Genomic DNA, 14645 nt, shown 5'->3' with positions numbered 1-14645 from the left:
GTGAGAGAATACATTTCTATTGTCTTAAGCCACCACATTTGCAGTAATAGGAAACTAATGCAGGATGTGACTGCTAATGGGCATGGGGCTTCATTTTGGGGTGACGAAATGTTCTAAAACTGGACTGTGGTGACGAAATGTTCTAAAACTGGACTGTGATACACTGAAGTGTATACTTTAAATGGGTCAATTTTATATTATGTGAATTATATCTCAATAAGGCTGATATACGATGTTTGTGGGGACTCCCCTGGTGGTGCAGGGGTTAAGAATTCGCCTGCCAATTCAGGGGACACGGGTTCGGTCTCTGGTCTGATAAGATCCCACATGCCGCGGAGCAACTAAGCCTGTGTGCCACAACTACTGAGCCTGCGCTCTAGAGCCTGTGAGCCACAACTACTGAGGCTGTGTGCCATAACTGCTGAAGCCCGTGCGCCTAGAGCCTGTGCTCTACAAGAGAAGCCACCGCAATGAGAAGCCCACGCGCCGCAACTAGAGAAAGCCTGTGCACAGCAACGGAGACCCAATGCAGCCAAAAATAAATAAATAAATAAAATAAATAAATTTATTTAAAAAAGACATATTAGACTAAAGAGCCCTCAAACTCATTAAGAAGAAAACAAACAAATAAAAATGAAAAAAATCTGAAGAGACCCATCTCAAAGAAGATATGTTGATGGCAAATAGATACAATAAAATATACTCAGTATCGTTAGTTATTGGAGAAATGCAAACTAAAATCACAATGAATACTACTGCACACTATTAGAATGGGAGAAAAAATACCTGGCAACAGTAAAATGCTATGAAGGATAGGGAGCAACAGGAACATCAATGCAAATGCAAAACGGTGCAGCCACTTTGAAAAACAATTAGTCAGTTTCTTTAAAATTAAACATAATCTTACCATACAACGCAGCAATTTCACTGTAGGTATTTACCCAAGTGAAATGTAAACCTATGTTCACACAAAAACCTGTGTATAAATATTTGTAGTAGTTAAAAAAAATTATTTATTTATTTATTTATTACACAGCAGGTTCTTATTAGTTATCTATTTTATACATGTTAGTGTCAATCCCAGTCTCCAAATCCATCCCCCCCCACCCCCCTGCTTCCCCCACTTGGTGTCCATATGTTTGTTCTCTACATCTGTGTCTCTACTTCTGCCTTGCAAACCAGTTCATCTGTACCATTTTTCTAGATTCCACATATATGCGTTAATATATGATATTTATTTTTCTCTTTCTAACTTATTTGGAATAACCCCAAACTGGAAACCAAATCTGATTGTCCCTGACCTGGGAGGGATATGTATAAACAATTGTGATACATCCATACAATGGGGTCCTGCTTTGAAGTAAAAAGAAACAAAGTACTGATATATTCAACACACAACATCTCAAATGCCTCATACTAAGTGAAAGAAGCCAACTTAATATGCTTGGCTGGAGAAAAGGGAACCCTCCTACACTGTTGGTGGGAATGTAAGTTGGTGCAGCCATTATGGAAAACAGTATGGAGGGTCCTCAGAAAACTAGAGTTGCTACATGATCCAGCAATCCCACTCCTGGGCATATATCCGGACAAAACTATAATTCAAAAAGATACATGCACCCCTATGTTCATAGTAGCACTATTTACAATAGCCAGGACATGGAAACAACCTAAATGTCCATTGACAGATGAAAGGATAAAGAAGGTGTGGTACATATATACAATAGAATATTACTCAGCCATAAAAAAGAATGAAATAATGCCATTTGTAGCAACATGGATGGAACTAGAGATTATCATACTAAGTGAAGTAAGTCAGAAAGACAAATACCATATATCCCTTATATGTGGAATCTAAAATATGACACAAATGAACTTATCAACCAAACAGAAACAGACTCACAGACAGAGAACAGACTTGTGGTTGCCAAGGGAGAGGGGGTTGGGGGAGGGATGGATTGGGAGTTGGGGATTAGCAGATGTAAGCTATTATATATAGAATGGATAAACAACAAGGTCTTACTGTATAGCACAGGGAACTATATTTAATATCCTGTGATAAACCATAATGGAAAAGAATATAAAAAATGTATATATGTATAACTGAATCACTTTGCTATACAGCAGAAATTAACACAACATTGTAAATCAACTATACTTCAATAAAAAATATATGCTACACACTGTACCAGTCCATTTTTATAACATTCTGGAAAGGGCAAAACTATAGAGGGAAAAAAAAAAACAGATCAGTTTCCTAGGAACTGAGGGTGGAGCAAGGGGAGAACTAAAAAAGGACACGAGGAAACTTTGGCGGGTAATGAAACACTTCTATATCTTGATTATGGTGGTGGTTACAAGTTCCCATGGGTTTCTCAAACTCCCAGAACTTTCTACTGAAAAGGGTGAATTTTACTCTATGTAAATTAGAACTTAATTTTTTAAAATCCAAAATAGAAAGACACAAAAATATCCTGCTATGTTAAATTATTTTGTACATAAAAGCCTAATTAACGTATACACATTTTTAGAGATTTTGATAAATCCTTCCAAATTTCCCTCAGAAACATTGGATCCAGTTTATACCTGTCTGTCAATGGAATGAGAGCATTTGGGTTTTTATATCCTTGTCAGCACAACTATCAGTGATTGCACTTTTCACAAGGCCTCACTCAGGGCTAGGGACACAGCAGGGATTTAATAGAAGCATTTATTCCAAGCACATGAAGTCTCCACAAGAGATAAATGAGATTTTCCCTGAGTCCTGAAGCCATTTACTGTTCTGATGGAGGAAAGAAAGGAAGGAAGATACCACGTGTGTTGGGAGGAGAGACAGCCTCTGAACTCAGGGGTCTGAGGAGCAGTGTCAAACTGGGGGAGAATATGAAAAAGGAAGGGTGAATAAGGAAAGCATACTATGTCTTATGGGGGCTGAGAGGTCTGAAGTGACAACTGTATCTCATTTCTATATGCTGGTGCCCAGCACCAGGCATAGCACATAAGGCTGTAAGAACAAACAAACTGATGAGCGAATGAATGAATGTTGAGACTAAAATTTGGGATCAGCAAAGATAAAACTTCCTTGCTTTGGGAATTGGGGGTTCAAGCTCAGTTTAAGACTGTGGCCATGCAAACTTGAGGACGTTTTACTCTGAGTCCTATCTAAGGAGAAGAAAGTCAGCATAGGTGAGTAGGGGGAGGGCACATAGTCATGAGGGTCCACCTGGGTCCCCACGCGCATAGGAGCCTACAACACAACTCCTGGATGTCAGAAGTCTATCCTTCTGATTCTCAGCCCTGGGGACTGAGTGAAGGGTGGGGTCTTGGGCCAAATGCTGGGTCATTTTAGCTGGAGTTGGGCGGCTGTATAGGAGAGATAGGGTTGGTTGAGAGGAAGTTGAGTGCGCATGCCTGTGTGCTGGCTGGGGGCTGGAGCAGGGGAAGAAGGGGCAGGGGGCGTGGTTTCTGGAGAAGAGGTGGGGGAGGGGAACATTGGGGCTGCTTTAGGAAGGCTGCAGCAGGGAGCCGGAGTCTGGACAGAGCTGATGGGTGATTAGAGGTGTTGGTAGGAGAGGCAGAGAGAGGGATAAAGGTAAGGAGATGTGAGCATTGAAAAGGAGAGGCAGCTGCCGCTTGTGTAAGTATGAGACAGTGCATGAGTGTGTGTGTGTGTGTGTGTGTGTGTGTGTGTGTGTGTGTGTGTGTGTATGAGAGAGTGTGTGAGTGTATGTGTGTGAGTATGAGAGTGTGTGTATGTGTGTGCGTGTGTGCGTGCGCAGGCATACGTGAGAGCACAGAGGCTCCTCCCTGAACCCAAACTTTATGCTCCGAGTCTTACAACTCGCATCTTCTTTTCTCCTGTCACTCTAACCATGACAAAAATAAGGTTGCATTTGAGCATGTAAGGGGTTATTTGCAAGTGTGAGCATGAGTGACTGTTCTGACCAGCCAGGAGCCTGGGAGAGAGAGAGGCAGAGTGCCAGAACGAACACACATATGCACGAATGAGTGCATGAATAAGCAAATGGGCGTTTACAAGAAGCTCCCCGTGAATGTGGGTTCGTGAAAAACGTTGGGTCTGAGAGGCCCCACCCAAGCCCCATAGCCTATATCTCTGGGTCTCTGAGCACAGAGAATTCCAGGGACGTCTGTGCCTGAGGTTCTAGAAACCTCACACTAGCCCCCTAGATGAATAACTGGCTTCAAAGGACGGCATTCCTAATGGACCAGATTCCAGGAGGGAATCCAAAAAGGGTGAGCAGTCTTCTGACCCCGAGAGCCCTCCCTGGACTGGGAGGCCCCGGCCGGGTGGAGCAGCCACACCTGCCTGAAGTTTTGAGTAAGAGGGGGTGGAAACTGCACCAGCACCGCCCTCTCGCAGGCCCTGAGGGCCCCTGCGGTCTGCCGGTCACAGTGGGTCCCACAACTTCCTCACTTCCCTAAATGGGCAACTTCATATTTAGAACCCCAGGTCTTCCCTGGCAGCCCCAAGTGGTACGTCCAGCATAGGCCTGGGGCCCTGACCTCGGATCCCTGCCCCCTGCTGGACTTGTGCCCGTCCCCACTGCTCGGAGCCATGGCTCCCGCCTTGCTGCTGCTGCTGTGGCTCCAGGGCCCTGTCGCAGGTGAGAGGGTGGGCGGGTGGCTTACGGGGGAGGGAATGGTCTGCTCCTGGACCCCCTTCCTGCTTTTCCTTTGCTCAGTGATCTTGTGGGGTTGGAGGAGGAGGAGACGGTCTGGCTGACCTCGTAGCTCCCCAGCAGAGACCGGTGAGAAGGTGCCCTCCTAGTATCTGGCCCCGGGCAAAGCTAACCCAGGCCTCACAAACTAAGATAAAGCTCTGGACCCTCTCTGCATGGGCCCCTTTATCTGCCTGTCTTCCTCAGGACCTCTGACCAGGGCCACCCCACTTCCTCACACACAACAAGCCCTCATCCCTTGGCCTCTGTCGGGAGAGCCCTGTTTGGTGCCTATGGGAATCATTACCTTACGTGTGTGCGCTTTGAATTTGCTTTTTCTTGGAACGTTGATGCCACGCCCTCTGTCCTTACCCCCTGTCCTGGGGTGGGGGTAGGGAAGCAATCCCTGAAGCAATCTCTCCCACCCCACATCTACTAAATGCTCCTTGAGGGGGCCTCACCCAATCCTGCCTTGCTTGCTGCCATGACAACCAAGTTACCATTTCCTGTTCAGTTCTGGGCACCTCCTGTGTGAGGGGTGGAAGGTGGGCACATGTAAACACAGTGCCCTGGAGACACATTCCAAGGTCACCCTATCTGTACGCCTCTCCCAGAGAGACCCGCTTTTCCAGGGCAGAAGAGTGTCCCCTGGGGTCCCCCAAACCTGCCACCTGCCAAATAATTGAGTTGGATCATTCTGTTTAACTTGCATGGGACAAAGTGATACGAGAGAGGGCGTTACCTTACTCCAAGCCTCAACTCTAGCGGCAGCTGGGTTGGAAGCTAAGGTGGATGTCTGGGGTGCTGGGCCCTTGGCTGTCACAGCTCTGGGTTCCATTGGGAAAGTCTGGAGCAACCTGCATTTGGGAGAAGGAGACGTGCACTGAGCATGGACTACATTCAAGGCACTGTCCTGGGGCACAGTTCTCAGAGCCAGCCAGAGACAGATAAGAAACAGAGATGTTAAGTGATCTGCTCACATGGTTAGTCAGTGGTAGAACCCGAGTTTTAACCTATGTTTATTTAGACTCCAAAATGCTGTCCACTCTGTCCTACTGGGGAGAACTGTGTGCGTGTTTGCAGAAGGCTCGGAGGGTGTTAGAGGAGGAAGTGCCAAGCTGAGGGTGGGTGGAGGGCTGAAGGCCCCTCACTGCAGCTTTCTCTCTCTCCCTGTCCCCTGATTCACCACCCCAGCTTTAGTTTTACCCCCTCCCCATCAGACCACGGGTTATGAAGCTCACTGACCACATCTTCTTCCTAGGCATAGAAGGCAACATATGAACAGTGAATAACTGTAGAATTCTTTGGTTTACACTCCATTGGGAGTGTATATAAATGTCTGGGCATATCGGATCTATGGGTTTTAGGTAACTAGAATATTTTATTTTATTTTTTCTTTTTTTTGTGGTACGCGGGCCTCTCACTGTTGTGGCCTCTCCCGTTGCGGAGCACAAGCTCCAGACACGCAGGTTCAGCGGCCATGGCTCACGGGCCCAGCCGCTCCGCGACATGTGGGATCTTCCCGGACCAGGGCACGAACCCGTGTCCCCTGCATCGGCAGGTGGACTCTCAACCACTGCGCCACTAGGGAAGCCCATAGAATATTTTAAAATTAAACATCACCTAGAATGAACTCAGACAACTTGCTATTTAAAAGGTGACTAGAGTAAACCTGTTTTTGAAACAAATAACTACTCTTAATATTTTCAAAGATTGAATTTTCTTATCTACCTAAGTTCGTTGTGCTCTGGAATTTCTGAATGATGACTTGCGTTTGTGTCTGTGTCTCTGTCTTATTGAGGGCAGGACCTGACTCTTTCCCACAAGACCCTGAAGACAGGGCTTATTACTCTCCCATCAGACTAGAAAATGCCGCAAAGAAAACGGCTGCGTCTGCTGAAGTTCCCTGAGTGTAAGGACTGAGTTTCCTTCATTAGACTAGGGGCTCCCTGTGGGCTAGGCCTGTGTCTCCACCATCAGACTGGGCGTCCCCGTAGCGCTAGCCCTGTATCTTCCTCATCATTTTAGGATTCCCCAAGGGCACAGGACTACTGTCTCCCCCATCAGTCTGGGAACTACAGGGCAGGGCTAGTGTCTCCTCCAACAGACCAAGAGCTCCCTGGGGGAGGAGCCTGTGTCCCCCTCCATTGGAGTTGGGCTGTATTTCTTCTTCACACTCTTGAGTTCCATGACAGCAGAGCAATATCTACCTCGTCTCCCTTCACCATGAGCTTTGAGTTTCAAGATGCTTCCTTCCTCCTTTCTCAACAAGTCGTGTCTCCCCAGGTGCCCCTGTCGAGAGCGTGTACTCCAAAGTGCGGCACTTTGAAGGGGAGACTCTGTCTGTGCAGTGCTCCTACAAGAGCCGCAAAAACCACACAGAGGGTAAGGTTTGGTGCAAAATCAGGAGGAAGAAGTGCGAGACTGTGTTCACCCGTGTTGGGGTGCAGGGGCCGCGCTATTTGCTGCAGGACGATACCCAGGCCAAGGTGGTCAGTATCACCATGGCGGCCCTGAGGCGCCAGGACTCGGGCCGGTACTGGTGCATGCGCAACAGCTCTGGCGTCCTCTACCCTCTGATGGGCTTCCTGCTGGAAGTGTCTCCAGGTGAGCAGGCCTGCTGGGGCACTGGGATGCTGGGGGGGTGTCCTCCCCGCCCTGTACTCCACTGGCATCAAATATAACAATAATAATAACCCATCAATAGGCATGATGTACAGCGGGGTTTTAACAGTTCCTTTACAGACAGCTTCATGGGCATGCTTGTCGCCCTTTTACAGATGAAGGAAATGAGATCTAAAAAGTCCTTGCGGCTCTGACTTTGTCCAGGGTCACAGAACTAGCAAGTGGACGAGATGAGATTAGAACTCAGGACTCTCTGTGCTTGTTTTATTCAATCATCTGTTCCATATATATTCACTGAGCCCTGATTCTGTGCCAGGCACTATTCTAGGCTCTGAGGATACAGTGGTGAGCAAAACCGGACCCATTCCTACCCTATGGGAGGTGACAGGCAATAGCACATTGTCAGATAAACAGTTGCAGATAACAATAAATGTTCTTAAGAAAATAAAACGATGTGATGAACCAGAAAGTTCAGTGGTGGGGGGAGCTACTGAATTAGTGGGGAATCAGAGAAGACCTCCCTGAGCAGATGACATCAAGCAGAGCCTGCGTGTGATGAGAGCTTTCTAGCCCTGTTGAAAGTGGGTGATTCAAAGGGCTTTCCAGGCGGGCAGAACTGCATGTGCAAAGTCCCTGAGGTGAGAAGAAGCTGGTCCATATTGAGTGTGGGGCAGAGTGATAGAAGATGAGGCTGGACAGGCAAACAGCAGCCCTACAGTCCCTGATTTGGGGTTTGAGTTTTATCCTAGGTAGAACAGGAAGCTATGGGAGAGTTTAGAGGAGGTGATATGGTGCCTTGTCTTTAAGGTTATCAAAACTCTCCCTTGAGTGTAGAAAAAGAGAGGAGGGCCAAGAATGTAGCCCTGTGCTCCTTCCACATTTATAAGATGGGAAAGGGTGAGGAGCCAGACAAAGAGCAGCCAGTGACTGTGAAACTTATTATCCACCCTTCCCTGTTCCCCTAACCCAACTGCATCCCCTTCTTCTGTTGGGTCTGAGCTAGGATAACTGCTGTCTCTAAGATATGGAGCAAATCTCATTCCTTCCCTCTCCGGGTTCTGATTTAGCCCTAGGGAAGTAGTCGAAACCAATTTATTGAAGTCTTAATTTGCAGGGATACAAACATGAAATGGCTTTATTTTTCCCTTAGTGTATCCCTCTGTTGTACTATGTCAGATCTCACTTTCCACCGCTTAACCACAGTTTGGGGAGATTCCAACTTTGCAGACCTTTTCAATTATTAGGAAATAAAAAATGCACAGGCAATTAAAAAGGCGAATCTTCTAGCAATATATGCTCTTCCAGTCCCCCTTGAAAACCAGGTTTATGGCCCCAGGCACTTGAAGTGGAGAAGGGGGCCTGCTGCTGTCCAGCTCCCCCCTCCTTGATCTCAGGAGGTAGGGAAGGGGTACCCCTCTCCATCACCTCCTCCTGGCCCTGCCCCTCCCAACCCCTTGGTATATTGAGGCAGGGATGAAGGAGAGGGAAACGGTTGTGTGACTTCACTGACCCTTGTAGGAGGTCTCTCTCCGTTGGATGTCACTCCTTTTCTGCCCACCCTTAGATCCTCTGTGGCCAAATGCCGGCTCTCCCAAGGCACCTGTGTATGAGTTCTTTGAAAGGTCCTTTGGGGGTCTCTTCACACTGCTGAGTAGGAAGATGTGGGAGATCTGGCTCCAGATCAGCCCCTTCCCCCATCCCCACCCTCACCAATGCCACTTGTTCTGGTTCCCTCGCCCAGAAAAATGGGCGCCTTCCACGGTGACCATCTGGCTCTCAGGAGTGCATCCTTGCACGCATAGTAGTGGGATGCAGCAGCAGCCAGCAGCAGCCCTCTCCCCCTCACCATCCCTCTCCCCCTCACCACCCCTCTCTCTTTATTTTCCTGTTCCCTGATGAGAAAGAGTCAACACTGCCTTCTAGACTGAGCCCTCACAGGTCCTACCACTCCCTCCTCTTCCACCATCCAAAGTCCAAACTTCTTCTAGAAAATGGGATGATAAAGGCCTGAACTGATGCATGAAGGTGGCAGGACCAGTTCCTGTGTCTCTTAATAAGCCCCCAAGGAAGGCACCTGGCCCCGCTGCTCATGGCGCTCTTTGGGGTCTGGGCCTTTGATGCTTCCTTGTCTTCATCTCTGGATCCCAGTCACCAATCATGGAGCAACTGGGAAAGTTCATGTTCAACATCAGAGCAGAGAAATCTCTGACTTACAGGAATGAGGAAGGTCCAGGAAGTGACAAGAGAGATGGGGGTGGGGAGGGAAGTGTCCTCTTGGCCCAGGTGGCCTGACAGGGGACACTAAAAATTTTGTGAAAGGCTCTTCCTTCTTTCCTGTGCCTACTTCCTCCTCCCTGACCTCACCCTCTGAACAAGCACGCACCTGGTCCCTCAGCAGAGCAGAATCCTAGGTCCAAGGTCAAGGAGCAAAAGACAAGGACAGGTCCGACCCAGACAAGTGTGTGGGCTGCCGGGAGCTGCTTCCAGCACCAAGGCCCCCGACTCAGTCTCACCTTCCTCCCTCTCTGGTCCCTCAGCCTCCACAACCAAGAGAAACACTCCTCTTACGAAGCTGCCCACCATCCTCCAGAGTGGAACTGTCGTCACAGCAGGCCCAGCCCTCACCTCAGGCCCTGATGCCCCTTTCACCACCAGCACGACGGTGTTCACACCTGGACTTCTCACCTTGGCTAGACTCTTGCCCTTCCCTGCCTCAGGGAGCATCAGACTGACCTCTGTGACGGGCTACGGCTTCACTGGCACCAGCCCCTCCACCACGGGGCCCAGTAGGACCATGGGGTCCCAGACAGTGACTGCGTCTCCCAGCAATGCCGGAGCCTCCGCTGCTGGTCCAGCCTCCACCCCCACTAAGGCTGGGCACCTGTGCACCATGGGATCGCCCACCACGGGAATGTGCCCCACTGGCAGGTCTCTCCTCAACCTATTATCCCCCAGCAGGTACCCGGGGGGCCTGGGTTGAACGCCATTTTCCCAGACATGGCAACAGTTCTGGGTGCCTGAACAGACCCCAAGGTGAAATGTTGCAGCAGACCAGCCCCTTTCACCCACCGGGAACTCAGTTTGGCCTGTTGCTGAATGGGAGGTGGGAGAGGGAAGCTGGGATGGACATGGGACAGAAATGATGGCAGTGGGAAAGGAGGGCAGGGGCTGGGTCAGCAAAGGAGTCTATGGATGAAGAGGAGCGGGTAGGGACCAGACAAGGGGAGCAGCCTGGGCAGTAGGAAGTGGGAAATGGGGACACTTTAATTTGGGTTCCCTGAGGAGTGGACTCTGAGACCAGGATTCACATTGTATTTGGAACACTGGAAAGAGCATGGGGAAGTGAGACAGGGAAGGGAAGGCAGCAGACAGAGAACTTACTGAGGCTGGTTATCACTGTGGGCAGCAAGAGCTCAATCCCATTGGGGAGACTCTAGGGTCCAGTGTCTAGCAGCCACCTGGAGGGCAAGGGAGCTGGGGTATTTATACACCCACTCTGTTGGTTATTGGAATATAGGCAGGGCGCCCACAGCATCTGTTCCAGAGGACAAAGGTGGCAAGTACCATCCTCAGTCACCACGAGGACAGTACGAACGTTGGTCTCTCCTGTCACAAATGCGGGTCTCTTAGAGCCTTGTCCTCAGCAGATTTGGGGGAATAATGGAGGAGAGGCACTAAAGTGGAGAGACGCTTCCCTTCGCTGGGGGCAGGGGGCTTCATCCCCTGACCTCTGAGCACCTCACTTCCTTCTCCCACAGCTGGGTCCTCCAGGAAGAGAGGCCATCACTCCCCGCAGGGACTGGCAGGTTTCCCCTGGTCCCACTCCTCTCCCGTGGTGTGCAGAAAGACGTGGGCCAGGGTGGGGCACCCTGGTACTCACCTCCTCCGCACTCTGTCCTGTCTCCGCAGGCACCAGGACTTCTATCCTGCTGTGCTCGTGGCGGTGCTGGCCTTGCTCCCAGTGCCTGTGATGCTGATCGTGGTCTATGGGTTCTGGAAGAAGAGACACATGGGAAGTGAGTAGAGCCCACCCTCCTGGCCCCCCGAGGACAGAACGCTGGGGGTTTGACACCCTTTCCAAAGTGCCCGACTCCCTCGGTCCCCAGACGGTGTGTCCTCACCTGTGTCCAGTCAGGAGGACCATACAGCACCCAGGTGAGGGAGGTGGGTGGGCAGGCGGCGACAGCTCAGCGTAGCCTTCTGGGGCTGAGCCAACAGCAAGCGGAGGGCAGAGGCAGAGGGGCTGGGCTGGCCCAGGAGCTGTGGGTGGTGGGCAGGAGGACCGCCCTCTTCATCTCTGTCCCCATCCTCGCAGGCTACAGCATGTGCCGTGATCCTGCCAGATCCTGGAGGGACCCATCCACAAGACCAGAGCCTCCGTGGAAGCCTGCTTGGTCTGAAGCCACTTAACTGTATGATGGGGGGGAGCTTCTCCCAGAGGGGTCCCGGGAGACCAGAGGAGGAGTGAAGATGGGGACCTGTCTGGATTGGAGCCAGGCTGGGGATGAGGACTGTGCAATGCTGGACTCAGGCCTTCCCAGAACCGGAGGCTGCACTGCATCCTCTCAGTTCCCCTGGGCTGCCCGGAACCTGGCGGGGGACAGGGGGCAGAGCAGGGGGCACCAGGTGGGAAGTCCCTGGGGGTAGGGGGGGAGCCACTGAGGTGATTCTGCTGAGAGCCACAGACTCCTGGGCCCTGGCTGGATGGCAGAGAAGCCCCAGGTGTGCTGTTTGCAGACAGAGACCTCAGCTCCCATCGGCCTTGGAACCTCTTACTATCTAGCTGATGGGGGGAGGGGTGGACAGCTAGGGCTGCCCTCTCCCCACCCGGGGCTCTGTCCTCAGTTTCCCTCTGCTCTTTTCAAGCGTCCCTATGCCCTTGGGGGAAGAAAGAGTCCAGAAACAGCCCGTGTCCCAAGGGTCCCACCCTGGAAGAGAAGAAGGAACAGTGACTAAGAGTTGGGGGTCACCAAAGGTGTTGGGGATCCCAGAGCTGTCCAAGCCCCCCACCCCCTGGGCCAAGTGTCCTCTACGGGGCCTCTGGATGGGCCCTGATCTGACTGTGGCTGCTTGTCCATCGAGTCCTGGGAGCCAGCAGAGCCCCCACTCCCGCTGCTGCTGCCTGCTGGCCGGCCCCTCCAGGGAAAGCTGTGACCGCGCAGCTGAGAACCCCTCACCCGCAGGACCAGCCTGTCCCTCGACTTGCATGCAGAGGCTGATCAGGGCTCTCTCCCCCAGTTCCCACACCCAGGCTCCGGGTCTGGGCTCCTGAAGAGAACAGGGGGCCCTTGAGAGTCCACTGGAGGGGAGGCCATGGCTCAGAGAAGGGGGGGTCACCTTCCCTCTGGGGACTCATTGTCTCCTGAGAAGAGAGGACCCACTGGTGACACAGCAAAGATAACTCAGAGCTGACCAGAGCCTGGAGGACTGCCTGGGCTGGGAGGGGCAGGGAGGATGGAGCTAAGGAGCCTGGGCCAGGGGCCCAATGGCCGGGGGCGTCTGCCCCTGCCTCACTGGCTCGTGCCTCAGAGTTGGCTTCTTCTGCGGCGAAGGCTGAAGAATATGGACTGCGTTCCTCCCCTAGGGAGGGGTATCCCCCAGCCTGGAGCCACTGGAATGAGAGACTGCGGGGAGATGTGGCCTGTCCACCCTCGGCCTTGGGACACAGCCCTCCCAGGTGGGAGATCAAATGTCATAGTCAGGGGAGTGACACAGCTGGGGCCTTGGTGGGCAGCCAGCCTGCAGGTGCCACTCCAGGATGGAAGTGGGGAGGGAGGAAGGGGCAGGGGGCAATCCTGGGGGACAGCAGGGAGGCAGCCCCTCTTTCCTATGTCCAGGAGAAGGCACTAGAGGGGAGACTCAGACTGAGGAACTGACAGACCTGGTGCCAGGAGAGAGACACACACACAGACACACACACACAGACACACACACACACACACACACACACACACACAGACACACACACACACACACACACACACACACACACACACACACACACACGGTGATAGCCGTCCTCCTGATCCTGGTGTGTAACTAGGACGGTGTTGATTCTCCACCCTAAAACCACACGCTGACAGCCCTGCGCCGGCTGAGAGCGGGATGTTGGTGGGTGCAGAGGCTCAGGACCGGGACCCAGGGATGCCACCTGTCACTGTGGGACCCTGTGCAAGTCACTAACCGTATTGGGCCTCATTTTTCCTCTCTTGTGAAAGGGGACACTAATTCCTACCTCTCAAGACTGTTTTCAGGATAAAATGAATTAACACGAACCTCATACACTGAGTAAAAGCCTCATGCTGCTTGGTCCTCCAGTTCTTTTCCAGGTCTGATGCTTGTCACATTCTACTTTTAAAACCATCGGATCCTATTTCTCTGTTTTGTACTTGACGGGAAGGGGCTAGGGAGGGTGTAGGGGGACATGGTCTGGGCCCAGGCAGAGGCCTCTGTTACCTGATGTCATGCTGGGTAGCTGTTAGGTGGACCGACTATCCTTATCTGCCCAGGATGAGGGGCTCCTGGAACCGGGCACACCTCCCACCCGTGAAGCCTGCTCCCAGGTGAATCCATGGTAAGGAAGGACACAGGGTGCTGAGAAGGAGGTGCAGACTCCGTACCCAGCTTCCTAGCTCTTATGGGCCAGGGTGGCCTCTTTGGACCTCCAGGCTCCAGGACATTTTACTCAAACCCTGGCCCCTTACATGCTCCTTCTGTTTGCCCTTCTCCCCGGAGCTCCAGGGGTATCCAGACCCCCAGCAGATCCAGGGCGGGCAGGTGCAGGGCAGGGGCGGGTGTCAGGCCAGAGCTGCTATTGCCTTTGGTGGACGAGACGAGGAGTCTTCCTGAGCAATGGACTGAGACTACGGGACATACCTGCGAAGGGCTTCCTGTTGTGGCCAAGGGAAGGAACAAATACAGGAAGCCCAGCACCCATGGGATGTTCACTCTGTGAGCCCTGATCTGATCCCACAGGACACATGTGTTCTTGCTGTGAGGCCAGCAGGCAAGCCTGAGGTTCACAGTCCCAATGGCTGCAAATGTGCTTTTCACTCTGCATCACCCCGCGTGGGTGGACGCCGCTCTGTGCAGCCTGGCTCCTCCTTCGGGCTGATGGGCTTCTTGCCCCTGTGCTGGGAGTAGTGAAGGCGGAAGGCAGGCTCACGCCTGGGGCAGACCCTTCCCAGGGCAGCCCCCCGACCCCCACTGATTGACGCAGGGGGTCTGAAGCCCCGGCACCCCCTGCCACCTTGGCAAGTTCTGAAGAGTATCCCATCTCCAGAATGGCTCCCAAAGTGACCTGAGCTTCCTGTGGCCCAAGGGCAGCCTGACTTCTCCTGCCTG

The 14645-nt window shown here is 51.9% G+C and overlaps 1 protein-coding gene across 2 annotated transcripts; it reads left to right on the top strand.

Annotated features, from left to right (window-relative positions):
• Positions 1 to 4307: 4307 nt before the first annotated feature.
• On the top strand, positions 4308 to 14332 carry LOC101281313 (trem-like transcript 2 protein). 2 transcript variants are annotated; one of them, XM_004267798.4, is made up of 5 exons: positions 4308 to 4622; positions 6963 to 7283; positions 9839 to 10259; positions 11211 to 11317; positions 11617 to 14332. In XM_004267798.4, exons 1-5 carry the CDS (start codon positions 4574 to 4576, stop codon positions 11709 to 11711), a joined length of 993 nt encoding a protein of 330 aa, XP_004267846.1. In that variant the 5' UTR covers positions 4308 to 4573; the 3' UTR covers positions 11712 to 14332. The 2 variants fall into 2 exon arrangements, with proteins under 2 accessions (XP_004267846.1, XP_033279949.1); XM_033424058.2 differs by having other exon boundaries at positions 4310 to 4622; positions 9839 to 10229.
• Positions 14333 to 14645: the final 313 nt, after the last annotated feature.

This window comes from Orcinus orca, chromosome 10 (genome assembly GCF_937001465.1).
Source record: "Orcinus orca chromosome 10, mOrcOrc1.1, whole genome shotgun sequence".
NCBI lineage: Eukaryota > Metazoa > Chordata > Mammalia > Artiodactyla > Delphinidae > Orcinus > Orcinus orca.
This window is presented reverse-complemented; position numbering and strand designations above follow the sequence as displayed.